This window comes from Bos mutus, chromosome 23, assembly GCF_027580195.1.
Source record: "Bos mutus isolate GX-2022 chromosome 23, NWIPB_WYAK_1.1, whole genome shotgun sequence".
In the NCBI taxonomy this organism is placed as follows: Eukaryota; Metazoa; Chordata; class Mammalia; order Artiodactyla; family Bovidae; genus Bos; species Bos mutus.
In genome coordinates this window covers 34,917,260-34,943,369 of record NC_091639.1, presented here as the reverse complement: position 1 = coordinate 34,943,369, position 26,110 = coordinate 34,917,260, and the positions used below count along the sequence as shown (strand labels likewise).

Below are 26,110 nucleotides of genomic sequence, written 5' to 3'. Positions count from 1 at the left end.
TGTTGCCAGAGAGATCATTTGCCTGCTTTTGAAAAATTTAACAGCACCTATTTGCCAACCAAAGAATTGCTTGAATAGAGTCAAATCCTTTGTTCTCCTTTCAGGACCCAGCCTACTGATTTATTTTCTATACAGTGTCTAACACACAGTAGGTGCTGAATAAATAGTTTACTAAATGGGATGTTCTTTAATCCCTATCCTCTATCTCCTGACCCTAAACTGGATCCTGACTCACACAATAAAGGACTTCCCTGGTGGCTCAGACAGTGATAAATCCAACTGCAATGTGGAAGACCTGGGTTTGATCCCTGCGTCTGGAAGATCCCCTGGAGAAGAGAATGGCACCCATTCCAGTATTCTGGTGTGGAGAGTTCCATGGACAGAGGAGCCTGGGGAGCTACAGTCCATAGAGTTTCAAAGAGCCAGATACAACCGAGTGACTAACGCTTTCTTCTTTCGCAAGATAAAACCCCCACCCATCCATTCCTAGGGCAGTCTGGTGTTAGGGGCCTTTCAGTAGCCTTGATACTTAACCATGGTCTCAAGACACTTGCCTGAGAGGAATGACTGAGGGTTTCAGAGAGAAAAAGAAACACACAAGGGCAAGTGCAGTAACTAGGCAGAAACAAAAAGATGCTCAGACAAGCAGTGACCAAGAGATTCAGGGATGGAGCCACTGCAGGGGCCAGCAACAGCAAAATGAGGTCAGAGAGACTTAAAATGCACACAGTTCGAGATAAAGAGATTAAAAGGTTGGGCAACAATAATAATCTTGAAAGTTTCTTTCCAGCTTTAATGTTTCATGGCAGAGATGATGGCAGAGAGAGAGGAAGACGAGGCAAGAATGAGAGGGTAGAGACAAAGGAAGTCAGGGGAGACAGGTGGATCAGCTGCTGTGACTGCCCATCTCTAGATGTGGCCTTGAACTCTGGTTCTGCCCTCGCCTCACACTCACCGGGCTGGGCTCCTTGATGCCTCAGCACCCCACGTGCATTAGGCTAGGCTCCTACTGTAAGTCCAGTCACATCCCTGCCTTTCTCCACCTGAAGGTCTCTGAACCACTCTGCAAACCATCTCTGCAACATCCTCCACAAGGCTTTCTCACTGCTCCAGCCCATACTGGCCCCCTCCCTTCCCAACTCCTTATGCTGGTACAGTTCATATGACATTCATATCCCTAACCACAGGGCAAGCGTTTGCCCTCAGCTCCTACGAGGGCATTTTGGTTCCCCCAAGAGGGGTTTCAGTTCAGTTCAGTTCAGTTCAGCTGCTCAGTCGTGTCCAACTCTTTGGGACCTCATGGACTGTAATATGCCAGGCCCCCCTGTCCATCACCAGCTCCCGGAGTTTACCCAAACTCATGCCCATTGAGTGGGTGATGCCATCCAACTATCTCATCCTCTGTCGTCCCCTTCTCCTGGTCTTCAATCTTTCCCAGAGGGGTTTTGCAAGGGTCCAAACCCGACTTCATTTATTCCAGGAGTTCCCATGATACCCAGTCCAATGCTGAGTATCACGTAAGTGCTCGGCGAATACTCTGCGGACTAACCAGTCCCCAAGGAGTGCCAACAGGGCAGTCTTAACAGTGCACTGGTCTATTAAACAGCTTCCCCGAGGCCAGCCAAGCTGGGGCCATCTCCTGGGCTCCTGCGCCCCCTGCCGGCCAGGAAGGGCTCTGCACACAGGACGAAGCGGGCCGGAAGGGCGGTCCCGAAAGGCGCGGGCTCACAGTGGCGTCCGGCCTCGCTGTGGCCCCGGGGGACCCACCCGAGGGTCCTGATGAGGTCGGTGGGTCCAGCCAGGAAGAGCAGCTGTTTTTCTTCCTGGGTGTCGGGGCACATCATCCACGGCCTCCCGGGGGACAGAGCCGCACCCTGCGCCGTAACGGGGCGCTCAGAGCTTCTCGTCCAGCTCCAGGCGCTGGTTCTCCTGGGCGCCAGCGCGCAGCCGGGGTGGGCTGCCGCTTTGCGTCCCGTTCAGGTAGTTCTGGATAACGGAGGCGCAGTCCAGCCGCTCCATGAGGGTCATGAGGTAGTGCAGCTCCTGGAGGCTGCCATTCTGCTCCTCAAATAGCTCCAGGATGGCTGCCGCGGGGCTGCGCTGACAGGACATGAACCTGGCCGGGAGCGGGGCCAGGGTGAGAGGAGGGAGGGGGCCCTGCGTTGAGATCACCACCCACCTCCCCCCAGCTCTGGCCCTCATCATGCCTTCTTTCAGGGCACTCTAGGTGGTGGGAGGACCCAGGACTTTGAAATCAGAGATTGCCTGGGTCACATCTGAGATTGCACTGGCTCAAAGTCTGCTCCTCTCTAGGCTTCAGCCTCCTCTTTTCTCACACCAGGGCTTGGATGAGAAGACCTCTGAGAATATCCAGCTGCAATGTTCTGTGTTTGCCTTCTCTGCGCCCTACCCCCACCGCGAACACTCCCCACCCTCCATCTCTCCCAGGCCACATCCTGCCCACCACCAGGCAAATAGTTCCTCCTACCCATGGCCCTCCCCTGCTCAAAAACCCCTCCAGAGTCTCTTTCACCGGCTAACCAAGCCCACTCTCCTGACTTCCCTGCCCACCCACCATTTGGCCTTGCCCTGTTTTTCTGACCTTTTCTCCGGCTCCCATCCTGAACCTTCCTTCCCACCTTAAGCATATCAGATCTGCAGTTGACCCTCTGCCCCCCTCCCCAAGTTGATCCCCTACTTCCCTACCACCTGAAGCCCTTGTTCCCACCTCAGGTGGAGGAGACCATTCTGCACCCCTTAGTCCAGCTTTATTATTCTTTTTTATGTAATTGAGATATTTAGTTGACTCTCGAACATCACCGCTTTGAGCTGTGTGAGTCCACTTACATGCAGATTTTTTCCAACAGTAAATATTACAGTACTACATGGTCCCTGGTTGGATCTGTGGAGGCTGAACTGTGGACGTGGAGGGGAGCTGTATGTTACACTAGGATTTCAACTGCATGGAGGGTCACCCCTCTAACCTCTACATTGTGCAGGTCAACTGTAATTGACCTAAGTCTTCATTATTCTCTTTAGCCATTTCATACCTGTTTTCAACTTGCCTCACAATATTGGGTACATAAAAATAATGTCAAAGGAACACATACCTTGATTTTTTTAAGCTCTCTGTATCCCTTAGTATAGAGTGACCTCCCTGGTGTTGGGACCATATTTTATTCATTCTGTATCCCAATGCTTAGTATAGCTTTTCCAGGACTTAGTAGGTACTTGATAAATGTTTAATAAAAGAGTGGTTTTATTTTTTTGCTTTTGAGGGAGAATTTTTATTTATTTATTTATGCCACACTCTATGGCATGCAGAATCTTAATTCCCTAGCCAGGGGTTGAACCCACACCCCCTGCAGTGGAAGCACAGAGTCTTAACCACTGAACCACCAGGGAAGTCTTTTAAGTGGGTGATTTTTAAATCTACCTTGTTTTAAGGATCCAGCTCTCATCCCATCTCCTGGGTGCGGTCTTTGACCACTGTTGTCATCATCTGAGTGCTGGACTCAGCTCAGAATTGGTCTACTCATCTCTCTTCACAGAGACCATAGCTGCACTGCCTGTTTTGCCAATGTTTATTAAATTAACGTGTGCCATGCACTCAGCTACAGGCTTTACACACATTATCCTGTAGTCTTCCATTCTGCCCCACAGGGCACAGCATGTCAAGCACTCAGTATGTACCAGTGACTTACATGTGAACTGATTCATTGTTAAATATTTACTGAGACAATATTTATGTACTGAACACTGGCCATGAACCAGGCATCGCTCTAGGTACCAATAATACAGTGATAAACAGAAAGATGTCCAGAACCTTCCTATGGAGTCCCTTTGACTTCCCCTGGTCCTCTCCCCTGGCTTTTTCCTCTCTCACCTGTCATGTCCTCTTCTCTTTGAAGCCATGACAACAAGGAGTGCTGGACCCAAACCAGTGAGATCATTGCCAATGAAATCAATTCTCTTCTGGGAAGTAGGGTGGGGAGTAGCCATTCTCTGACTTTTAAGTCACTCTTATGTGAATGGTCCAGTCTCCAAGGGGTCCTGAGAACCCCCCACCAGTCCACCCTCTGCTCCCACGTGCAGACCTTATCCCTCTTACCGGATTTTCATACCGCAGAGCCCCAGGTGGGAGGCCAGTCGCCGCCAGTCATTGCCAGTGATGCTGTTTGGCTCCAATAACATCTGCAGCTGCTCAAAGAGCTCTGGGGGCAGCCTGAGGTAGAGGAAAGGGTGTCCTTGAAGGGGAGAATCAAAAGGCCCAGCCTGGCTCCACAGACACCTCAATGTCGTGCTCACCCTGCAAGCCCAGGAACAGCAATCCCAAACATCCCGCACCCCCTACAGCAGCCCAAGCAATCCCCACCTCACCTATTGCAGGGGGGTGGCTGGGTGACTGGGGGTGGGGCTGCCCAGGATTCCTCCTCCGATGCCTGGAACCTGAGGATTTCCATGTACTTGGTCTCCAAGCCCTGAGCCAACAGAGGGGCAGGGAACACACTTAGGGATCATGAGACGTCCCTTGAGCAAAAAGCCAGGGCACCCACCTCCATTGCTCCCATCTCTGCTTCAGCCAGGAGACACAGCCCCACCCTAACCAACACCCTCTACCCTCTGCTTCCCCGACCCCAGAGCCCTCGGCCTTGAGTTTGCTGACTGAGCTCTTTGGGACCTGGGACATGAAGACCAAACGAGGTACATCCTAGGGCACCAGGAGAAGTGCTGAGTGGGGTCAAGAGCAGGGGAGGTCATCTAACAATAGAAATGCTGAGCTCAGGCATATGTGCCCTTTCCTCCATTGCTCTTCTCCTTGGTTCCTCCTTCCCGAAGGATACCTTGAGGGGTATCTGCCTAGTCTCCAATAAGATGCCACATGGTTTCCCAAAGATTCCCCTGATTTCTTCGTGTCTTCCCGCAGGAGGCCGGGATCTCTCATTTCCATCCCACCTACTCAAGCCCCTCTTCCTCCTGGGTCACTCTCCACCTGAAGATACACAGCACTGTCTCCCAGATGCAGACAATCTGTCCAGAAAGGAAGCACTTCTCTCTGATGCCCAAGTTCCTCCAGGTTGAAAGAAACCCCCACAGGGTTCATGTAGGGTCTGGTTCTTTTACCCTCTGGCAGGATTCACCCATGGATGGACAGGAGAGTCAAAGATGGAGCGTCACTTGGAGGCCAGACAGTCTCTGCCCCTGGAAGAATGCCCTCTTTACCTCTTGACTGTGTGATCACAGCCATACTTGCTGCACACTAGACCCTGGCCTACCTCGTCCGCCACTCCCCCAGCCCTGCCCTTCCTCAGTCCCTCCGCTCCAACCCACATCCTGGAAGGTGTGCATCGTGACGATGATCTCATTGGTCAGCGCAGAGCAGTCCTCGTTGTCTTTGGCTACAAAAAAGGAGACGTAGCAGGTGAGGGAGGAACAGGCCCAGAAGAGGAGAGCAGGACAGCAAAATAGACTTCCACAGCAAGACTTTGGAACTCGGAAGCAGCTGTGCCGGCCACCCCATCTTTCTCTCTGCGAAGATCTGCTGTGGCCCTATCTCTGCACGCGTGGCCGAATGAAGCGCTGCAGGGCTCCAGGGTGACCAGGAGGGGAGAGGGGAGGGAAGGAGGGGGACACGGGGCTCCCGGGCTACCTGCTTTTCTGCGGAAGCAGAAGGAGCGGAAGGGGCACTTCCCGTGCCAGATGTGCAGATGTGGCACGAGCTGACAGCTGCTGTCGTCCACGTTCTCCCAACCTGCAGAGAGGAAAGGGCCTCAGAAGGGTGACCTTCGTTTAAGGGGAGGTAAGGGCAGGAGCCGAGGGGAGGGGCAGGGCAGGAGCAAAGGCTGGAGGGTGACTCAGTCGGTGGCGGGTCCCAGGGCCTGGGCGGGGACCCTGTGAGTGGTCTTCCTTCTACCAGCACACAGACCCACCCCTCCGCCCCTCCACCTTCCCATCCAACCCACACCCTCCCATCCTCTAGAAGCAGCACCATTGCGCACCCTGTCCACACCCACACAACCACACCCTTGGCCCCATGGACAATTCCTGCAGCCAACGCACAAAGGAACGAAGGTGGAAAAGACTGGGCCTCCTCCTCTGACGTGGGCTTCAACCAGGCAGGACCATAGAAGCCTTCTCATCCCTCCCTGCCCCTGTGGAGGCAACACATCTTCTCCCGCTGCCCACTAGCATCATCTGCCCTCCCACGGAGGGACCAGGGCTGAGTGCTGCAGAGGGAGGTATTGAGCAAAGCCTGGGGCTCCAGGAGGCAGCAGGAGGAGCCAGAAGCAAACCCCACTCCGGCCCCCCAAGGCTGCTGCATGCCCAGAAGTCTCAAAAAGAAACTTGAGGTACCCAGATTTCCACCTCAGAGAAGGTCCAGACCCCTCCCTCCATGGGGCTCCCAGATGCCCTGTCCCCCGGCCCGGCGTCCCTCACCCTCTGAGATGTATTTGAGTTTCAGGCACTGGTCCCCTCGGGCCCCGGTGAAGTCAAAGAGCTGGCAGGGCCCGCGCAGGCGTCCACCGTGTGGCTGCTCATTGGTCACGGCCCACTGCAGGGCACAGGGCGTGTTGTTGAGGAAGTAGACACGCAGCTGCAGGTGGGACTGCCCCGGGGCCAGCGGCGAGCAGAACAGGGCCAGCTGCAGCCACTTTCGGGCTTCCCGGCCCACCGGCGCCTCCAGCACACAGGTGTAGAGGCTGCAGAGAGAGACGGTGGCAGGGACCACGTGCGATGGGACCGGGGAGGCCGGGACACCAGCCCACCTGCCACCCGGTTCCCACCACACCAGGGGCCTCTGTGGGGGCCTCCGGAGAGGAAAGGAGAACATTCCAGGCCATGTAGGGAAGAACTAGGGTGGAGGGGTTGGCTAGAGGGACGGAATGTGAGTCATGTCAGTGACTGTCACTGTGTCAGTGTAGGAAAGATGGAAGCTGAGCTTCGGGCCACCATGCATGGCCCTGCTCTGGTCATGGGTGGCAAGGAGACTGGGAGGCAGAGGATCTAAGATCCTAGAAGGACAGAGCTAAGGACAGACATGACATGGGGTGGAATCTTAGAGAACTGGAGCGGGGCAACATGCCCTAGACAGCGGGGAGACAGTCCTGAGCCAGGGCACAGGGAAGGGACAGACAATATTAGAGACAGAGGTGAAGATGGGACAGGCCCCTCTAGACAGACGACTGGGGCTGAGCCAGACTTTCTAGACAGACAGAGGGACCATGGGGGGATGCACAGTCCTGGATGGGGTGGGAGCAAGATAAGCAGCCATAGGCACTGGGACAGAGGAAGTGGGGAAGGATGGGGGATACGGGCTTTGCAGGCCAGCTTGGACAGAATAAGAGGCAGTCCCCGCAGAGAGGTGAGGACAAGGCAGGCAGAGAGAGGGGGGCGGGAAGTCCAGGCCCACGGGCGGGCACCCACCTGAAGTGGGAGAGGTGGATGCGACATTCATCCCGGGAGGTGTGGTCCCCCGGCCGCCCCAGCGGCTTCCAGGCCTTGGCGTCCAGCAGGGCAGTGTTGCTGCTGTAGGCGCGGGCCTGGCTGGGCTGCTGGGCACAGTGCTTGAAGGTGAGGGTGCAGGGCTTCAGGAAGGAGGCCCCGTGGGGGCCACACGCCACCACGGGGCTCACCAGTCCCTGAGCCCGGGACAGCGAGGGGGCATCCGTCAGGTCCCACACCAGGGTCAACGACACCCGCTCCTGGCGGCCCATGGACACAGCACCTGGGGAGGACGGAGAGCTGAGGGGGGCCTGGCAGGCAGGCACACCCCTGCTGCAGAGGAGGTCCAGCCAGAAAGGGAGAGGAGGTGGGCCGGGAGCCCAGGAGAGGGGGCACCGCAGGGCACATGGGGTGGGGGGCAGTGTGGAGGAGAACAAGAGGGTGGTGACTGACTTGGGATGGAACCTCGAGCAAGTCGTCCCCCTCCTCTGAGGGATGCTGCGAGCTCACTCAGGCCTTTGTGTGAATTTGCAAGTGTCTGGAGGCTCTTCCTCCAGACACTTTACTTCCCTTTTGGGGAGAACTGTCGTAACAGACTGTTCATTAGAACAAGGCCCTTTGCCTCCACCTGCCACGAAACTGTCATAAAAATGTGTCGTATATCCATCTTTGGAGTCAAGAAAGACGTACACGAAACATACAATTTTCAAAATTATGAAGGTATACCTGAATGGCGCTCTCTCGGGGTTGGCGCCCCTGTCTAATACGTAACATGAACAGCTGTAGGCTGAGAAGGGAGCTGGGTGCTGTTACCTGGCGGGATGAGCAGGGAAATGCCCGTATCCTGGAGCATCAGGCAGCCGCCGCGGTGGTCCACCTCTCGAGCGGAAAACACCAACAGTTTGTGCATCAGCTGCCGGATGACGGTCTGGCCTTGGGTGGGTGTGTGCAGTTCCTGATAGAAGGTGGCCACCTCCTGCAGCGTGGCTGGCAGGCCTGCCCTGGAGGACTCATCTTCCGGTAGGGGAGTGGGAGGGGGCGCTGGCTCCTCTTGGCTCTCCAGCTTCCAGCAGGAACCCAGCAGCCGGCGAGGACAGCGCCATCGAAGGCACTGGACCAGGAGCACTGCGCTCGCCAGCGGAACCCCCACCAGCAGTAGGAACTGGGCGGGCTGGAAGGAACTCTCATAGGAGCACATCCGCCTGGTCGCTTGATGCTGCCGGTTGCCCTGCACCCGAGGCCAAGGGCCTGGGAGAGAGAGTCAGTGTCAGGTGAGCCGTCGGAGGCTAAGACCTGGCTTCTAAGTGACTGCAGTGAGGAGGGAGCAAACTGTCTTCATCCCAGCATACCCCACGCACCCCGGTCAGATCAATTTCCTAAACAGAACTTCACCTATCTCTCCCTCCCTCCCTCTGTCTCTCTCTTTCCCTCTCTCTCCCTCAAGAACCTGCCGTGACTCCCCATGACCTAATTAATTTCACCTCTCACTAGACAGAAAGACCTTGGGTTTGGAGTTAGGAGTTGTGAGTTCACATGCCACCTTGGTCACTGCCTGAGTGAGCTTGTCCTATTGTTTAATGTACCCTACCTCTGTCTAAATAGAGCCCTTGATCTCCGTGGGCCGACAGAAAGTGAAAGAAAGAAAGTGAAGTTGCTCAGTCGTGTCCGACTCTTTGGAATCCCATGGACTGTAGTCGACCAGGCTTATCTGTCCATGAGATTTTCCAGGCAAGAGTGCTGGAGTGGGGTGCCATTTCCTTCTCCAGGGGATCTTCCTGACTCAGGGATCAAACCCAGGTATCCTGCATTGCAGGCAGATGCTTTACCCTCTGAGCCACCAGGGAAGCCCATGGGCCGATGGAGGAAAGTCTTAAAATAGAAAAGCAAGGACTTTGCTGGTGGCACAGTGGGTAAGAATCTGCCTGCCAATGCAGGGGACATGAGTTTGATCCCTGATCCAAGAAGATCCTGAGCTCAAGCTCTAGAGCCCTCAGCTGCAACGAATGAGCCCTTGCACCACAACCACTGAAGCCCGTGCACCTACAGCCTGTGCTCAGAAACCAGAGAAGCCACTGCAATGAGAAGCCTGTGCACAGCAGCTGGAGCATCTCCCGGGCTCCACAACTAGCGAAAGCCCAAGCACAGCAATGAAGACCCAGCACAGCCAGAAATAAATACACGAATAAATAAAAAATAAATAGAGCAGTGTATACATGTCAAAAAAGACATATACATGCAAAAAGGATTTTTTTAATAGAAAATGAAGTCACAAAGGGCTACACATCCTCTGATCTCATTAATGTAGATAGCAAAACTAGATGAAGTGTAGGTATATATTTATTAGTGTGCATATGTAAGTGAGGAGAAGGCAATGGCACCCCACTCCGGTACTCTTGCCTGGAAAATCCCATGGACGGAGGAGCCTGGTAGGCTGCAGTCCATGGGGTCACAAAGAGTCAGACACAACTGAGCGACTTCCCTTTCACTTTTCACTTTCATGCATTGGAGAAGGAAATGGCAACCGACTCCAGTATTCTTGCCTGGAGAATCCCAGAGATGGGGGAGCCTGGTGGGCTGCCATGGACACGACTGAAGTGACTTAGCAGCAGCAGCAGCATATGTAAGTGATGGGCTTCCCAGGTGGTAAAGAACCTGCCTGCCAATGCAAGAGACATAAGAGACACAAGTTCGATCCCTGGGTTGGGAAGATCCCCTGGAAGAGGGCATGGAAACCCACTCCAGTGTTCTTGCCTGAAGAATCCCATGGACAGAAGAGTGTAGCAGGCTACAGGCTATAGGGTTGCACAGAGTCGGACACAACTGAAGTGACTTAACAGCATGCATGCATGCATATAAGTGATAGAGAAAGGTCTGGAGCAGAACTGTGTAATAAAAAATATAATGTGAGCCACAGATGTGCTTTTACACTTTCTACAGTCTACATTTAAATAAAGTAAAAAGAGCCAGGAGAAATTAATTTTTAATATATTTTACGTAACCCAATATATTCAAAATAATATCATGTTGACAGGTAATCAATGTAAATTTATTGCAATATTTTACATTCTTTTTTCATTACAAGTCTTTGAAGTCCGTGTGTATTTTACACTCACAGCACACTGCAACTGATATTCTGTCTACTTCAAGGACTCAGCAGCAACATGTTCTAGTGATTCCTGCCTTGGACATACAAGTCTGGGAGGACACACTCCAAACTATTCCTATTGGTTGTTACTGAAAGAGATGAGAAATTGGGGGAGCTGGAAGATGTGAAAGAGGACTTTCTATTTTCTTAAACCCTTTTTTCTGTAGTCTTTGAATTTTTCACATTCAAGCATGTCTTTCTATTAATCTTGTAATTCTTTTTAAAAACTATTAAAAGTGAAAAAAAGGCTCTCAGACTGATGATGAGGATGGCATGAGATCATGTGAAAATCACTTATAGATGATAAACCCTGTCCAAATATGTGTGTTTTATTTATGCCCCTCCTTCTGCTAGAAAGGTCAGAGGGTAACTCGCAGGGATATATTATATATATATATATTTTCTACAAGAGTAACAAAAGTTAAAAGTGGAAGCAGAAAGAAAAAAGAAAACCCAAAGTGAGGGTCTCCAGGTGAGGTCCACCAGGTTCCCAGAGTCAGATGGGGGCCTGCTCTGTCTGGCAGCGTCCCCCTAAAGATACCAGCTCTTGGGATTTCCCTCGTGGTCCAGTGGTTAAGAATCTGCCTTGCACTGCAGGGGCTTGGGTTCGATCCCTGGTTGGGGAAACTAAAATCCCACATGCCACTGAGCCCACTAGGCCTGCGTGCCCCAACTGGAGAGCGTGAGTGCCCCAACTACAGAGGCACATGCTGCAGCTAAGACCTGATGCAGCCAAATAAACAAACAGATAATTTTTTTAAAAGATGCCAGCTCTTTCCCAGGTCTTCTCCTCCGACTTATCCTCTTCCTCCCTTAATTTCCACCCTCGGCAAGACTGGGCTCTGCACACCTGGTGAAGTCTAAGCTTCGGCCTTTGTTCCTGCTATCCTCTGCTTCACGCTGTCCCCCTCTGCTCCTTCTCTCACCTGGACCACTCTTGCTTAATAGTGCCCCCTGCCAGCCCCCACTCACCAGCCCTTGACTGTTTCGCCTCCCTGACCACCATCCTCCCACCATACTAAGTAACTTTATTTTTTATTTTTCTTGGCCATTCCGCATAGCATGTGGTATCTTAGTTCCCTGTCCCAGGGATCGAATACGCGTCCCCTGCATTGAGAGCTCGGAGACTTAACCGCTGGACCACCAGGGAAGTCCATACTGAGTAATTCTTGATCACATGCTCTCCGTGTGGATTTCCACTCAAATGAGCAATTTCTGAGCACCCACTGTGGCCCAGGCATTGTCCTGACACAATGACATCTTACTCGGCTCTCAAGGAGCTTCTGAGAGCATGGGATTCATTTACTCCAAGGTTGAGTTCTGTGAGACACCACATCCTCCTTCTGAGTCCCCAGGGTCCCTGTGGTTGATCCACTAGGATCTGCACTGGTGAATTATTCCCTCACTCACACCTCATGGCTCAGCTGGTAAAGAACCACCTGCAATGTGGGAGACCTGGGTTCAATCTCTGGATTAGGAAGATCCCCTGGAAAAGGCAAAGGCTACCCACTCCAGTATTCTGGCCTGGAGAATTCCATGGACTGTATAGTCCATGGGGTTGCAAAGAGTTGGACAAGACTGAGCAACTTTCACTTTCACTTCACATCCCTAACCCCGACCTGAGGCTGTGCCCCTAAGCGCCTGCTCCACCCTTACCCACCTTCTTTCTTCCTTCTCAAGACCCGTGAAACCTAAGCCCCCTTCCCAGCTCCCCCTGGCCATGGGCTGAAGCTCCTCTGTATCCTTGGATGAAGCCCTGGGGTAGGATCTATTTCCCCCATGTTTTCATTGAAATTATAGACAAGAAGGGAAGGCATGACGTTGCTCCCTCGGCCTTAACATCTAACCTGCAGACGGTGGCCCTGGCAGGGCACATGAGTGGAGTAAGTGAGCTGGCGATGCCTGAATCTGGCAGAGATGCAGATCAGAGCCACAGGCTTCCCTTTACGTCCCATTCAATCCTTGCAGTCCTTCCGCAGTAAAGATAATTGGAATTATAACTGTAATAATAATAGCTAACATCCACAGAGCCAGGGTATTATGGCGCTCTACGTGGCCCAGCTCATTTGATCCTCACAGCAGCTTTATGAGCTAGCTGTTATTTTTATCTCATTTCCCAGATAAGGAAGCCAAGTTTCCTCCCCCAGTGAGGGCAGAGGATGGATTATTAAGCTACAACTGAAGGCAGAAGGGAAGAATGAGCAAGGATGACAAGAGCTTCCAGAAACACTCCCTTTCTCTCCCTGCCCCTTCTTTTTCCCCGAGGTCTCTTCCTTTTCACTTCTAGAGGAGTTGAAGTTGAAAGAGAAAGAAATGAAAATAAATAGAAGGAAAAACAAACATAAGGAACTAAAGGCACATCCTTGGTGCCGCAGCAAGTGATGCTCACCGAGGCACCAGCAGTAGGAGATGGGCCAGCTGTAGGGAAAGAAAGGAGGGGCTCACTCTGTTTCTATAGCAACAGCTTTTCCAGGGCCTCCAAAGACCAGAGTCCAAATCCCCTCCACTCCATTGGGTGGTGCAGCAGAGTCCCCTTGTCCTACCTTCTAACCTAGAGGGCCTCTCACAGGAGCCAATTCATTACCTGGCCTGGAGCAGGTAACTCCTCCCTCCTCTCAGCCCCCTTTCTGCCAGGCTGACAGCTCTCCAGGCTGCGTTGGTCCTCACCCCATCCTTCTCTTTGCCCCCAGGAAGGGAAAGGGTCCCGAATATATAGCATAACAGCCTGGTACCTGCAGACTGGACCCTCTCAACCCCATGGCTGACCCTTTGGTACCCAGCTCTCCAGTATGTCCTGCCCCAGACTCTGGATCATCCTGGGTAGCACTTTCCCAAGATGAGAGTCTTTTAGGATGCACCATCACCTGTCCCTAGGGAGTTGCTTCCTCCAGCACAAGGATCCAGGCTCCTGCTGCAAAGTTCTGCTCATATTCTTTAAGGAAACTCTCAACCCTTCTCCCACATCACTGCTTCTTATTGGGTCTACTGCTGAAAGATCTCCAATTATACGTAAACCATGTACCAGGATAGTGAGTCCCAGACTAAGTCATGGGCTGCATTCACCAAGTGCCTCCCCCAGTCCTCACACCCACTGGGCTGTGGCCCTCTGCCAAGCCCCTTCCTTCTCTCTCCTCCAGCACCAGGTGTCCACACCTGCCAGCCTCACCTGAGCTGGCCTGGCCCCTCCCCAGGGCCCCAGGTAGCCCCATCTTAATGCTCAGCCCACCCCCAGCTGCCCCAGGGGGTGCTCACCTTACCGTGTAGGTGACCCCAGAGGCTGCCGGCTTGTCCAGGAACAGCAGTTCCTTCTCTGAGAAACAGAGAAGTCAGCCAGACTCAGTCACCAAGCCAGCAGACAAGTGCAGGTGGGCGGGGAATTCAGGCAGGAGTGGCCTGGCGCTTCCCACTTCCTGGCAGTCCTGCCTCCCGGCCGCCCCAAAGAGGGGTGGGGAGTCTGTCCTGTATGCTGGCAAAGTCCAGACGAGGTGAGGGAGGATCCTAGAAGTCCGTGAACTTACCGTCTAGATCTGGAAGGGAGGGACAGAGGGAGACAACCTGGGTACAAGGTGAGGCTTCTCTAGACTGCCCTCTGCTGGTCAGTGGCTGCTGCAACAGTGCAAGGTAGGAGGAACCCTAACCAGGGCTTCTCAAATTGTAATGTGTACATGAACCGTCTGAGGGACCTTGTTAGAATGCAGGTTCTGATCCCATTGGTCTAAGGTGGGGCCTGGGATTCTCTATCTTAGAAGCCCCCAGGTGATGGCACTGTGGGCCTGCCCAGGGTGCTTTGTAGTGTCTTAGTTGCTGAGTCGTGCCCAACTCTTGTGACCCCATGGACTGTAGCCCACCAGGCTCCTCTGTCCATGGGATTTCCCAGGCAAGAATACTGGAGTGGGTTGCCATTTCCTTCTCCAGGGGGGTCTTACCAACCCGGGGATCAAACTCACATCTGCTTTGCAGGTGGATTCTTTACTGCTGAGCTTAGACAATGCCTAGTTCTAACCACTTCCTGCACAGATATGACAGTTGCTGGTGGCATTGGGGCACAACCGTATCCGCTCCCTAGCGAGGGCTCTTTCTACTGCCTACAGGGTTGCTGCCACTCTGGATGTTTGCCAGCCTGGTCCTTCCTTTGTCACTCTGCCACTGTGATGAAAGCTCCCTTCACAGAAGGAGGTTTTTCCAGCCATCTGCTCCATATCTTCAGCTCTAGGTAGAGCCCAATCAGTCCAAAGTAGGTGTTTAATAAAGACCTGGGCGAAAGAGTGGGCCACCTGAGAGGAAAGAGGAAGCATTTTTGGATCCAGACTGCCAACACTGAACCCGGTGACCCACTTGCTGACTGTGTAATCACAGGTCAGTTGTTCAACCTTTCTGAGCCTCACTTCCTGGCCCGTCAAAAGCACATGATAATATTTACCTTGAGAGGGATAAAGATGGTCATTATTAAGCTAATAAATATAAAGCGCACACCACGGCATGGTTACTCAGAAGTGGTAACCTGTCACCATGGTCTGGCCTCCTGCAGCGGAGGTCTCTCCCAGCCCCACATTGATCATCGCCCGTAGAAAATGAGTAACTCCTGCCGCTTTCATCTTAGCTAATGATTCTCTAGCTTCTTGTCCCAAACTGCAACCCCCACCCCTGCGCCGCCTTCCCTGGGAGGAGGGGATAGATACCTCCCAGGGGTGCCCAGGTCCCCAGGGTGGAGAGATGGGGCAAAGGAAGGGTGGAGAGTAGCCAACCTGGGGAGAGGACCGCCTGTCTAAAGCACAAGCAAGAAAGAGATGCTCAGGACTTTGGGGGATGAAGAGGGGAGCGGTTGGTCTTTGCTGAACAAAGCTCTGAGACACACAGGTGGCTGCCTTTTTCTCTGAGTCATGAGATTCCAGGGGCTTGTGAAACATCTGGCAAGTTCAATTCCAAGTCAGAATGGGCCATGCGAGCTAGCAGTCAATAACGAGGGGCTATGTCTTATGAGATCATTTCCAAAGCTGGGGCTTGTTTCACTGGGGACAGCCCCAGTTACATCTGAGGGTCCCTGCTACCCTACGGACACAAAGCTGGTTCGTGCAAGGCAGAGACCACGATGCCAGGCATCAGAAGCCTGGCAGCCTGGGGCTCAGCTGTCTCAGGAGGTTCGGGTTGCACAGCACCAATGCCTCAATAGTTCCATCAAGGGGGCAGGCCCCTCCAGAGACTGGGTCTAGTAGACCAGGGGACCCTCTGCTGAGAGGAGGGTCCATGCAGGCAGCAACCTGGACTCCCCAGCTAACGTCATCACCCTTGTCACTGGAGAAGGGAGCCCCGCTCCACCCTGCTCCCTGTCCCCACCCTCCTCTGCCTTCCTCACATCACACATCACTGGCACTCAGTCTGGGAGGTGTGCTGCCTGAGGTAAGGGGAAACACAGGCCTGGGAATAAATAAGGAGGCACCAGCAGTTGGAGGAGAACTGGAAAAAAGCATTGGGGGTGGTGGGAGCGGGGAGACCTCCAACACTGGATAGAAAACTGGAAATGATAGAGAGACAGGAGGCAGAAGGTGAAGAAACAGACAGTGAGAAGCAGAGAATAAATAGAAAGACGCACAGGCCAGCAGGCTGGTCAGCCCTGTCCCCAGAACCTCCAGGACATGTTCATGGGCCATTAACAGGAGAGGGTGGTGTAGACTGTCACTCCACACACTGAGAAAAATCACCTTTTTTCCCCTTCAAATTCTGTCAATCATGGGGACGAAGTTGAAATATCACAGGCAAATGAGAAGCATGATATTGGGTGGGGGATCTTGGTTGGAGGGACTACCCAGGTGGCTCAGAAGTAAAGAATCCACCTGCGATGCAGGAGACTCGGATTCCAACTCTGGGTTGGGAAGATCCCCTGGAGAAGAGCGTGGCTACCCACTCTGGCACTCTTGCCTAGGAAATCCCATGGACAGAGGAGCCTGGTGGGCTACAGTCTGTGGGTTTACAAGAGTAAGGCACGACTTAGCAACTAAACAATAACTTCCGTTGGAGGACGGTCTGTGCCTCACCCTGCTTGCAAAGGAAGACGCGGAACAAAATACAAGTGAGCATGGCAGTGTTTTAATCAGAGACCAAGCGGTTGTTCCCTTGAGAGGTCAGGGTGCCCCTTGTGTGGCCCCGACCCTCTGGAAGTGGTGAGATGGAGGGGGAACCTCCCCCAGCCCCTTGGGGTAGATGAGAACTTCAGAGAAAGGAATCCATAGTGTTATTCAGCTGAGTCTGAATTTGGGTGGGAGCTCCGGCAGAGTGGACCCCTGGGTTTTCCCAGTCTGGTATAGTGAGATAAGCCTGGGGCAGATGCACTGGTTGGTTCTGGACTGGAAAGGAAGCCCAGGGTTCTCTGGCTCCTGTCTTCCAAACGTGGTTCTTCCAAGTTGGCTTGGTTGAGTTTGATCTTAGACCCTGCCCTCCATCAAGGGCCTGCTATGTACCTGGCCAAGTGCCATCCATTGTGGGAGGCAGAAAAGATGGGCGATCCTGGACCTGAGATCCAGGAGTCAGACACACACTGGGGGAGAGGAGTCTTTCACTAAGAAGCAGTTGTCAGTCCTAGACGGGACACTCTTGAGTGCCACATGAGTGGTGTGGAGAAACTAAGTCCATGGAATGTGGAAAAGGGCGAAGGCAGCGTTGGCTCAGAGGAGGGGGCTGGGAGAAGACCCCAGGGGGTGTCCAGGACTAGACCTCCTATGGGAGGCTCAGGCCGGGGAAGAGTGTCAGGTAGGAGGAGACAGACAGGCAGATGCGGGGAACGCTACCATCAGCGTGTTCTCTGCCTCCCCAGATCGCACCTCCTCCAGGAGAATGTGGCCTCAAGGGGCCATCTTTGTGGCCCTGCCCCTCCTGGGGCCCACCCTTGTCTGGCTGCTCATCCATCACTCAATGTCTGACTGGTGTGACAGCCTGAGAAAGCTGCCCTGGTGCCCACCTCACAGAGTCTTGCTGCTGGTGTGGACAACCATCTACTCCATCACAGGGTGAGCACCCACTTCTCATGCCTGGGCTGGGAGCAAGTCTCCCATCCCTGAATTGCTGCCACACGCTGGTCTCTAAAGGGATGGGACCTCATCTTGCCTCTTTCAGGATGTCTCCTCTGTACCCGCCTAGGATTCCAGCCCACCCTCCCTTACCTCCTCCCTGCCCTCAAAGGATATCTAGACCCACTTACCCCATTTCAGCCCACAAAGGATTTTTTTTTTGGCAACCACAAGGCCCCATTTACCATGAATCAGCCTCCTCTGAGCATTTCCGCCACTGTCTATCCACAGGTATGCCGCCTCCGAAGCAGGGAGCAAGGCACGGCCGTCAGGTGCCGGCAGGTAGCGGTGGGGAGGGCTGCCCTGAGCTTCCGCGGCGCGCGCAGAGCACCCAGAACTTGGCTCGCTGGCTCCAGGGTGCTGCAGAAAGGTCAAGGGCAATTCCCAGGGCAGCCCGCCTGACCGCCCTGCCCCCGCCCAGGCCCTGCTGCACCTGCTGCTGCTCTTTGGGCTGGTGATGAGCACGGCCCTGATCTGGCACCCCATCAACAAGCTGGCCACCCTGCTGCTGCTGGCCTACCTGGCCTGGCTCACCATGGGCATTTCCACCACCTGTCACTTGTGGGGGGACAGCCTTTGTCCCGAGGACAGGCCCCCAAGGGGAGAGTAGGAGGCCAGGATCAGGGGAGAGGAGGGAGGCGGGGGTAGGGGCAGAGGAGACCACAGGCAGGGCTGTGGAGGGGAGGGTGGTGGCCAGAGGTTGCTGAGTCCCTGAAGGTGACTTGACCCAATGTGGCCACTGTCCTGGGTCCCCTGGTGTCACTTTCCACTGGGATTCAGAGACATGGGAGAGGGGGAAACAGTTCACATTTAATGTAAGGTAATAAATCCTGTACTAATAAGAATTAATTTAGTAGTGATAACATCAGTCAATAAAATCCTAACTAACTTTCTGGGTATGATGTGAAGTGTGTGAGGTTCAGGACAGCTGGGTGGGAATGGACATGTGTGTGTGTGTGTGTGTCTGTGTGTGTGTGTGCGCGCACGCGCGTGAGCGCACATGAATGAAGGTGTGAATGCCCTGCCAAGCCTCACTCAAAATTTGGGACTTAGATTTTTAATTACTTGAAAAACAAAGTTTTTGAAAAGCCACAGAAAGATAAAGTAAGAAAGGATACCAATTATCTTGTCAAACAATATATTTATTGCTTATTTTATATTATGTATCATAATATATAAATATATATTATGTACCACCTATAAAATAATATATTCTATACTATATTAACCTTATTTAATTTATTTTAATTTTTTATATTGGCATATAGTTGATTAACAATATTGTATTAGTTTCAAGTGCTCAGCAAAGTGACTCACTTATACATATATATGTATCTACACTTTTTCAATTTCTATAATTAATTTATTTTAATTTAATTGTATTAATTACACTGATAATATAATATATAATAGTTATATGATACAATATGCATTATATATGTCATACTACTCTTTCCATTTCTATAATTAATCTTAATTAATTATATTAATTACACTAATAACAATATAATATATAATACAGTAATACAATACATTATGCATTATATATGTCATACTAAGACCTTAAGTCATTATATCTGATAAGATTATAGACCTTTTTTATTTTTGCCTTCTTATACTATTAGGTTTTTACATCAATTAATCATTATTAATAAGAAAACATGTTGAAAAAAGATGTAAGCCTCAGTGCTGACCAGTGAATTGAGGAGGAGGTTTTTGTCCAACCTTGTCTCTTACTTCTCTTTCTAAACCTTCCTAATGGCTTCTTAAAATTTTCCTCTCTTCCATCCTCTTGCTTTCTTCCCCTGTTGTCTCAAAGCCCTGATGGTGGCAAGAAGTGACGGCCCCGGGCTGCCTCCCTAAATCTTAAACAAGGCCAGCTGGAAGGCCCAGGTGCCTTGTGTAAGGAGCTTTTAAAAATATCAACCAGACTGTCTAGGGATGCGCCTGGGCACTGGTGTTTTTAAAACTGCCAGGACTTCCTCATGTGTAGCCCACCTGAGAACCACCACTGAGGGTGTTCCAGAGCCACCTGGAAGCTTATTAAAAATGCCTAGGGACTTCCCTGGTGGTCCAGTGGTTAAGACTCCGTGCTCCCAATGCAGAGGGCATGGGTTCAATCCCTGGTCAGGGAACTAAGATCCCACATGCAGCCAAAAAATAAAAAAATAAAAATGCTCAGCACTTCTATCAGCTGCTCACTGAAATTAGAGAGCTCCAAGCACGGATGGTCTTTCAGGGCTCTCTTTACTGTGACAACCTTAGATCCTGAGAGTTGAGTTCTGGGTCTGGGACAAAATGTATCCCCTTGGTGGGGGCCAAGGACCACACAGGGGGAACGTTGCGTCCTCCGGACCACAATGGCGGAGGACATTATCATTTGAGAAGGAGACAGGCTGTTCCTGGAGCTCACCAAGGAAGGACAAGCGAGAAGGAATCTCCTCCTCCCCGCCTCTTCTGGGCATGCTCTGCCCAGCGAGGCCCGTGGGTCGCCTGTGTTCCACCCGCCCTTGTGTCCCCAGCCCCAGTGTGGCACAGGACACAGAGGAGGCATTCATTTATCTTTGATTGATTAATTGATTAAGTAAAGGAACACATTGTCCCATTAAAAGATAATGCTGACCAGCCCCCCACCAACACCTGCCCCTGACCCTGGACCAATTGAAAAAGCCTCTCTTTGCGGGGAGGGAATGGCATTCATTGGAGAAGGGCATGGCAATCCACTCCAGTATTCTTGCCTGGAGAACCCCATGGATAGAGGAGCCTGGTGGGCTATGGTCTACATGGTCACAAAGAGTCGGACACGACTAAAGCAACTTAGCACGCACAAAGGCATTCATAGCTGTTGAAACTTCTCAGGTGGTTCTAATGTGCGAGCAGATTGAGAACAGCTGCTGTGGGGGCGTTGCCTCTCAAAGTGCAGCCTAGTGACCTCCTGGAGCCCTGGTTGATGGCCTGGACTCCAGCCTTGCTCCAGACTCATGGACTCAGATCAACTTGAGGAATGAGGGCCCACAGATAGGGTGCAGTGGTTTGCAGGTCCGACCTTGGAGACAGATCAACCTGGGCTTGAGCACTGGCTCTGTCATTCATTAACTGATAATCCGGTACAACTTACTGCATTGTCTATGCTTCATTTTCTTCATCTGTAAAATGGGGACCTCAGAGAATCTGAGGAAAGAGTGAATGCATCTGGCACAGAGGAAATGTTGCCCTAAGAGGAGACCCCGGGAGGCCACCTGTTTAGTGAGCACCTGTGGTTCTGACTCACATGCCAATGGGGACCCACTCTGCCCTGAGACCCCCGAAGTATTTCCCAGACTTCCTAAGTGCTGGGAGGCTGAGTAACCTTCCCCACGGGTCTGTGGACCAGCCTGACCGGTGCTACACGCACAAAATAGTGCACTCTTTATTGCACAAATGTGTGCAATAAATGTGACACATGGATTTTGACTTCACCTCAAACAGATTTTTTTAAAAGCTGCTTTTAGTTGAATTGAAAACTCCATCGATCCAGGTAACTATTTAAATTTATCAATGATCAAAGACATGCTCAGGGGCCACACTGCATGGGCTCTTATCCGTTTCAACATATGGACCTTCCAGAGATATTTGTCATTGTCTTTACCATCACCATCTCATGTAGGCATTATAGATACTTGCTACCAACTGTATTGATGTTGCCAACTAATTCTAGAAATTAAACTGGTTCTCTAAGAAGATGCACCGTGCTGCTCATGTGACTCTAACCACCCCAGAACAAGTGGACACCACAAGCCCAGAGGTCTAGATGCCTCCAGTTTTGGATTTTGGTCCTAGAAGAAAGCTCAACTTGGGCAGTGTCCCAAGCCCTGGAATAGCCTGACTGCCTGGCAAGCCATGAGCCAAATAAAGGGTTTCCTGGCTTTGTGCAAAAACAGCCAGAAGGGGCAGGATCTCCAACCTCAAACTTATCCTCTGACCCAAAGTTGTCCTTAATATCCTCCTCAGCACTAGCTCCTTGGTTTCTGAACGGGAGTTCTGATCCCTGCCGCCCCCCTCACCTCCCCACCTGCCTGGCCTCTCACCCTTCCTCTACCCTGCCTTCCAGTTCTGAGAACAGCCTGGAATACACACTGCCCTTGGCCCCTCCTCTCTCGTTACCTAGAGTTGTGCCTAAATAGAGTCGGAGTTGTTTTCTCCCTTTGGCAGATGTGTCCCGGGATTCCGCGGTCCGACCCACGTGTGTGTGCTTCTGTGTCCTTGGGCAGTGTTTTCCCATTTGCCTCTGAGCAGAACATGGTGTCTGAAAATGATTCACTTGGTGGGTGGGGGAGAGACAAGCCTTTCACCAATGTCTGGAGAGGTGGGGAACAGCTCCTGGTGAAATGGCAACCCCAGGAGGCAGGGTGATCTCTCACTCTGCTGTATCTTCATCCTTTCTTTGCTCCCCAGTCCCTTTCTCCTTCCTCCCTTTGCCAATGTCTGCAGAATGGGGATACACAGTGGCAGGTGAGGTGGGCAGGCTGGTAGGTGTATGTTCAGTGGACAAATGTTGGTCCTGTCCTACGGGCAGGTAGAGGTGATGCTCTAGTGGAGGCCTAAGGCCCTCAAGTACGGTCAAGATCAGGCCAGGGCTCCAAAGTCTTGCTTCCTTTGTGCTCCACCCATTCTATCTCCCAGGGTTCCCATGTTTCAGAGTCTTTCCAGAGTTCCCTTTTCTTGTAGTTTCAGAAAACAAGCACAAGATATTTTTGTTTTAAAGCTTTCTTACTGATCTTCATCAGTGACGAAGTTACCCATCCAAACAAAGCCTGACTTTGGCAGGCATCAACTCAAATCTGGACCGCCGACCTCCACCCTCACGCAGAGTCCAACGAGATCCCTTCCCCCAACCTAGCTTTCAAGGACCCTTCATAACAAAGGCCCCCTCTTCTAACCTGCAAGCTAGGAGAACCCTCTTTGTCAAACCAGGAGCCTCAGGGGTGTCTATCAGCCTCTTTTGGTGTCTGTATCCCTGAGGTCCCCCCAGCCTGCCCAGAAATGACCTGGGTGGAGAAGCACCCAGGGAGCTCCTTCCTGCCCCACCTGCACCTACTCCAGCACATTTCCAAGGGCTGAAAGTCTCCTCTGAGAAGTTGATTGTTAAGTTTATCACTTTCTCCCAGTAGGTTTTGTGGCCCTGCAAACACCCTTTCAAAGGGAATATTATTAGTCACCTAATGGGCACGATTCTAATCAGATTGCTCTCCTCAAAGACTCAAAGAGCCAGCCAGCCCTGGGGGCCGGGTGGTGCCGGGAGTGGCCGCTGGACTGGAAGACCGAGGTGACCAGGACTGAAGTCCCAGTTGTCACCATTTTTCCCCAGGGCCATGCATCCTGCATGGCCAGCCAAGCATGGTGTCCTGCCCAGGAGAAGACTGGAAACTCCATCCTGCCCTGTGTGATTTGAGTTCCTCCTCCCTTCCCAGGGAGCCTCAGACTCTGGGAGACTGGGGCCCCCTTGCTGCACCCCGCCAAGGCTCCGGACACCCCCTGTTGTTTATGTCAACAGAGCAGTTGCCAGCGGGGGCAGGCTCCTGCCCACCAGGGGGTGCCTCGTGCCCGTGGCCCGTTGTTTGTATAGCTCGTCTCGGTAGTGACCGAGGGGCGGGCACACCCAGGCTGCGTCTCTGGGGCAACGCGCTGTTGGGGTGCCAGCTGTCCCTGCACATAAAGCATCCATTCCATCAGTGGACTCCCGAGGTATCTGCTTTCACAGAGTGAGAATTTAAACCTTCCCCTGGTGAGGTGGCTATTTTCCATTAGCCCCCTCGCAGCCTCTCTACTCCCTTCCCAGTGAGGGCAGCTCGGCTTCTGGCCGAGACCCGAGGAAGAGCCGTGCCTGACCCTGCTACCTCCTCCTCAGCGCCTCCTAGGACCTCGGAAGGTTTCCTGAAACGACCATGGGAAATAGGGCCAAAGAGGCAGGCCCGGGGCCTAACCCAGCTCCTCCCAGACACGGGGGTGGGGCTGGGTCTCAAGACAGCGTGGGAGAATTCCCTCGGGGGTTTCCATTCCCACTCACCTGCTGTCTGCTGTCTCTATACCTATACCCCCTACACACACACACACACACACACACACACACACACACACACCTCATACACAAGTTGCTCCCAGAGCTCAGTCTCCCTCCAAGAACACCTTCTCCCCCTGGTCCCCTCTTGCCCCTCTTCCCTCAGACCCTGGCCTCAGGGGGTCCTGGTAGCAGTCGGGACTGAAAGGTGAAGGACTTAAGACTCTAGAAGCCCAAAGCTCTGTTCTCACTAGCTGTGTGACTTTGGGCAAGTCACTTAACCTCTCTGATCTCAATTTCCCCCCCTCCCAATAAAATGAAAGAAATACTAGTAGCTACCCCAACATCCTTACGAGGAGTAAATGAGTTCATTTATGTGACCTGCTTAGAACCCCATCAAGCCCCAGGGAGGGTTGGGCTGGTGTCAGCTCTCACACGACTGAATTCCAGGCTGCAAAACATGGTGGGAAAAGCATGGAACTTGGAGGCTGACAGACTTGAGTTCAAGTCCCAACACCCTGCTGACACCACTGAAATAAATACTCGTTTCTCATTTTCCTCCTCTACAGAAGCGGTTTATTGATAGAAACATACCCAAGAGTGCTAACACGGGGGAGCTGGGGGAGTGCCCACACTAAAAAGAGGACAGTGGCAGCTGCAGGAGGAGGGGTCCGGCCCCTGGCACCCGACCCCCCAGATTAACTGCTGTACTCTGGGGCCAGCCAGGGAAACTGGACCAGCTTGGAAAGGAAAGCCAGGGACAAGGCAGGAATGTGGGCCCCTAGGAGGTGCCATAAATAGCCAGAGGGAGTCAGAGGGCCTCCAGGGAAGGGGGTGCGGGGGAAGGAGCAGTGGGAAAGGAAACTGTCGGTCATCAGCCCAGGGAGGTGCAGGGCACTCTCCCCAGTGTATAGATATGGCAGGGGTGAGGGATCGCGTCTTCAGAGAGGAACACGGACCACCTCCTAACATCACTCAGAAAATTTCCACCACACGTTCATCCCCACACTACAGGTCTTTGGGAGCAGCCCTGATTCCACATTTTCATCCCTTTGGCCATCCTGGAATACAAGCAATAACTCAGCCTTTGTCACAGGCGGGGACACTGAGGACCATCCAGAGATGCTAAGTGATTTGGCCAACATCATCACACAGTGAATCGAGGTCTGAGACGGGGATATAAACATGGATCTTCCCCCCTCCCAATCTAGGACATACATGCGTGCGTGCGTGTGTGCTAAGTCGCTTCAGACATGTCTGACTCTTTGCAACCCTATGGACTGTAGCTCACCAGGTTCCTCTGTCCATGGGATTCTCCGGGCAAGAATGCTGGAGTGGCTTACCATGCCCTCCTCCAGGGGATCTTCCCAGCCCAGGGACTGAAGCTATGTCTCTTAGGCCTCCTGTATTGACAGGCAGGTTCTTTACCACTAGTGCCTGCTGGGAAGCCCCTAGGGCATACACTACAGCCAAAATATAAGATGACAGCTCATCAGTTGGTAAAGAATCCACCCGCAATGCATGAGACCCCAGTTCGATTCTTGGGTCAGGAAGATCTGCTAGAAAAGGGATAGGCTACCCTCTCCAGTATTCTTGGGCTTTCCTTTTGGCTCAGCTAGTAAAGAATCCGCCTGCAATGCGGGAGACCTGGGTTCAATCCCTGCGTTGGGAAGATCCCCTGGAGAAGAGAAAGGCTACCCACTCCAGTATTCTGGCCTAGAGAATGCATGGACTATACAGTCCTGGGGTCTCAAAGAGTCAGACACGACTGAGTGACTTTTACTTTCACTTTCACCCTCAGGAAGGAAGTCTTTCCCACAAGGGAACAGCGAGCTGAAAGGATCCCTCTCCCCACCTTCCCTGCTGCAAGACATTTTACTCTTCCTTAGTCCAGTAGCTGCAGCCAGAAGTGGGAGATGATGCTTTAGAGACGTATCCATCAGAGCTAGCTGGGCGCGGCCCTGGAAATAAGAACATAAGCTCAGAAGACCTGGACTTAAATCCTCATGTGATCTTATACAAATCACCTTTCTGAGCTACAGGGCTCTAACCTGCAAAATGAAGACAATAATACACACCCCTGTGAGACAGGCGTGAGGACCAAAGGTGATCATGAGAGCCTGAGTGCCCGAATGCCCCCAAAGCTATTAAGACTGGGAGCTGCCCCTCGTGGGGCAGCACCTCATTCATGTCCGTATTCTTGGTGTTTACTCCAGGAGTGTCTGGCTCTTAGAAGCCCTCAATAATTGCTGATCAAATAAAAGGACGAAGTGATCTCTTTGCATTTAAATGTTGGTTGTTTGTGCGATGCTAATTATAATAATAACGTGTGTTTGTTATTTATCAGCTATCACCGCCTTTTCTCTGAGGACACTCGCACTACTATCACTATCCTGTGCCTTACATCCCCTGGAAAAATGCCTG

At 52.3% G+C, this 26,110-nt stretch overlaps 2 protein-coding genes across 2 annotated transcripts; one reads left to right on the top strand and one right to left on the bottom strand.

Annotated features, from left to right (window-relative positions):
* Position 1: 1 nt before the first annotated feature.
* Positions 2–14,328, bottom strand: UNC5CL (unc-5 family C-terminal like). Its single transcript, XM_005896429.3, has 9 exons — positions 13,841–14,328; positions 8,257–8,691; positions 7,426–7,726; positions 6,439–6,701; positions 5,651–5,752; positions 5,332–5,399; positions 4,381–4,481; positions 4,112–4,225; positions 2–2,116 (listed from the first exon to the last, which is right to left on the bottom strand). The coding sequence occupies exons 2-9, from the start codon at positions 8,639–8,641 to the stop codon at positions 1,894–1,896; spliced, it is 1,557 nt and encodes a 518-aa protein (XP_005896491.2). The 5' UTR covers positions 8,642–8,691; positions 13,841–14,328; the 3' UTR covers positions 2–1,893.
* Positions 14,329–17,416: 3,088 nt separating this feature from the next.
* On the top strand, positions 17,417–18,259 carry TSPO2 (translocator protein 2). Its single transcript, XM_005896453.1, has 3 exons — positions 17,417–17,589; positions 17,881–17,931; positions 18,016–18,259. Exons 1-3 carry the CDS (start codon positions 17,417–17,419, stop codon positions 18,257–18,259), a joined length of 468 nt encoding a protein of 155 aa, XP_005896515.1.
* Positions 18,260–26,110: the final 7,851 nt, after the last annotated feature.

Excerpts from the sequence above, each read along its gene's own strand:
- UNC5CL (XM_005896429.3), bottom strand. The coding sequence starts at position 8,641 with ATGTGCTCCTATGAGAGTTCCTTCCAGCCCGCCCAGTTCCTACTGCTG. Across the intron at positions 5,753-6,438 it reads ACTCAAATACATCTCAGAGG|GTTGGGAGAACGTGGACGAC; the intron begins GTGAGGGACGCC and ends TCCTCTCTGCAG. Across the intron at positions 2,117-4,111 it reads CTCTGCGGTATGAAAATCCG|GTTCATGTCCTGTCAGCGCA; the intron begins GTAAGAGGGATA and ends GCTCCCGGCCAG.
- TSPO2 (XM_005896453.1), top strand. The coding sequence starts at position 17,417 with ATGTGGCCTCAAGGGGCCATCTTTGTGGCCCTGCCCCTCCTGGGGCCC. Across the intron at positions 17,590-17,880 it reads ACCATCTACTCCATCACAGG|GTATGCCGCCTCCGAAGCAG; the intron begins GTGAGCACCCAC and ends GTCTATCCACAG. Across the intron at positions 17,932-18,015 it reads CGGCCGTCAGGTGCCGGCAG|AAAGGTCAAGGGCAATTCCC; the intron begins GTAGCGGTGGGG and ends AGGGTGCTGCAG.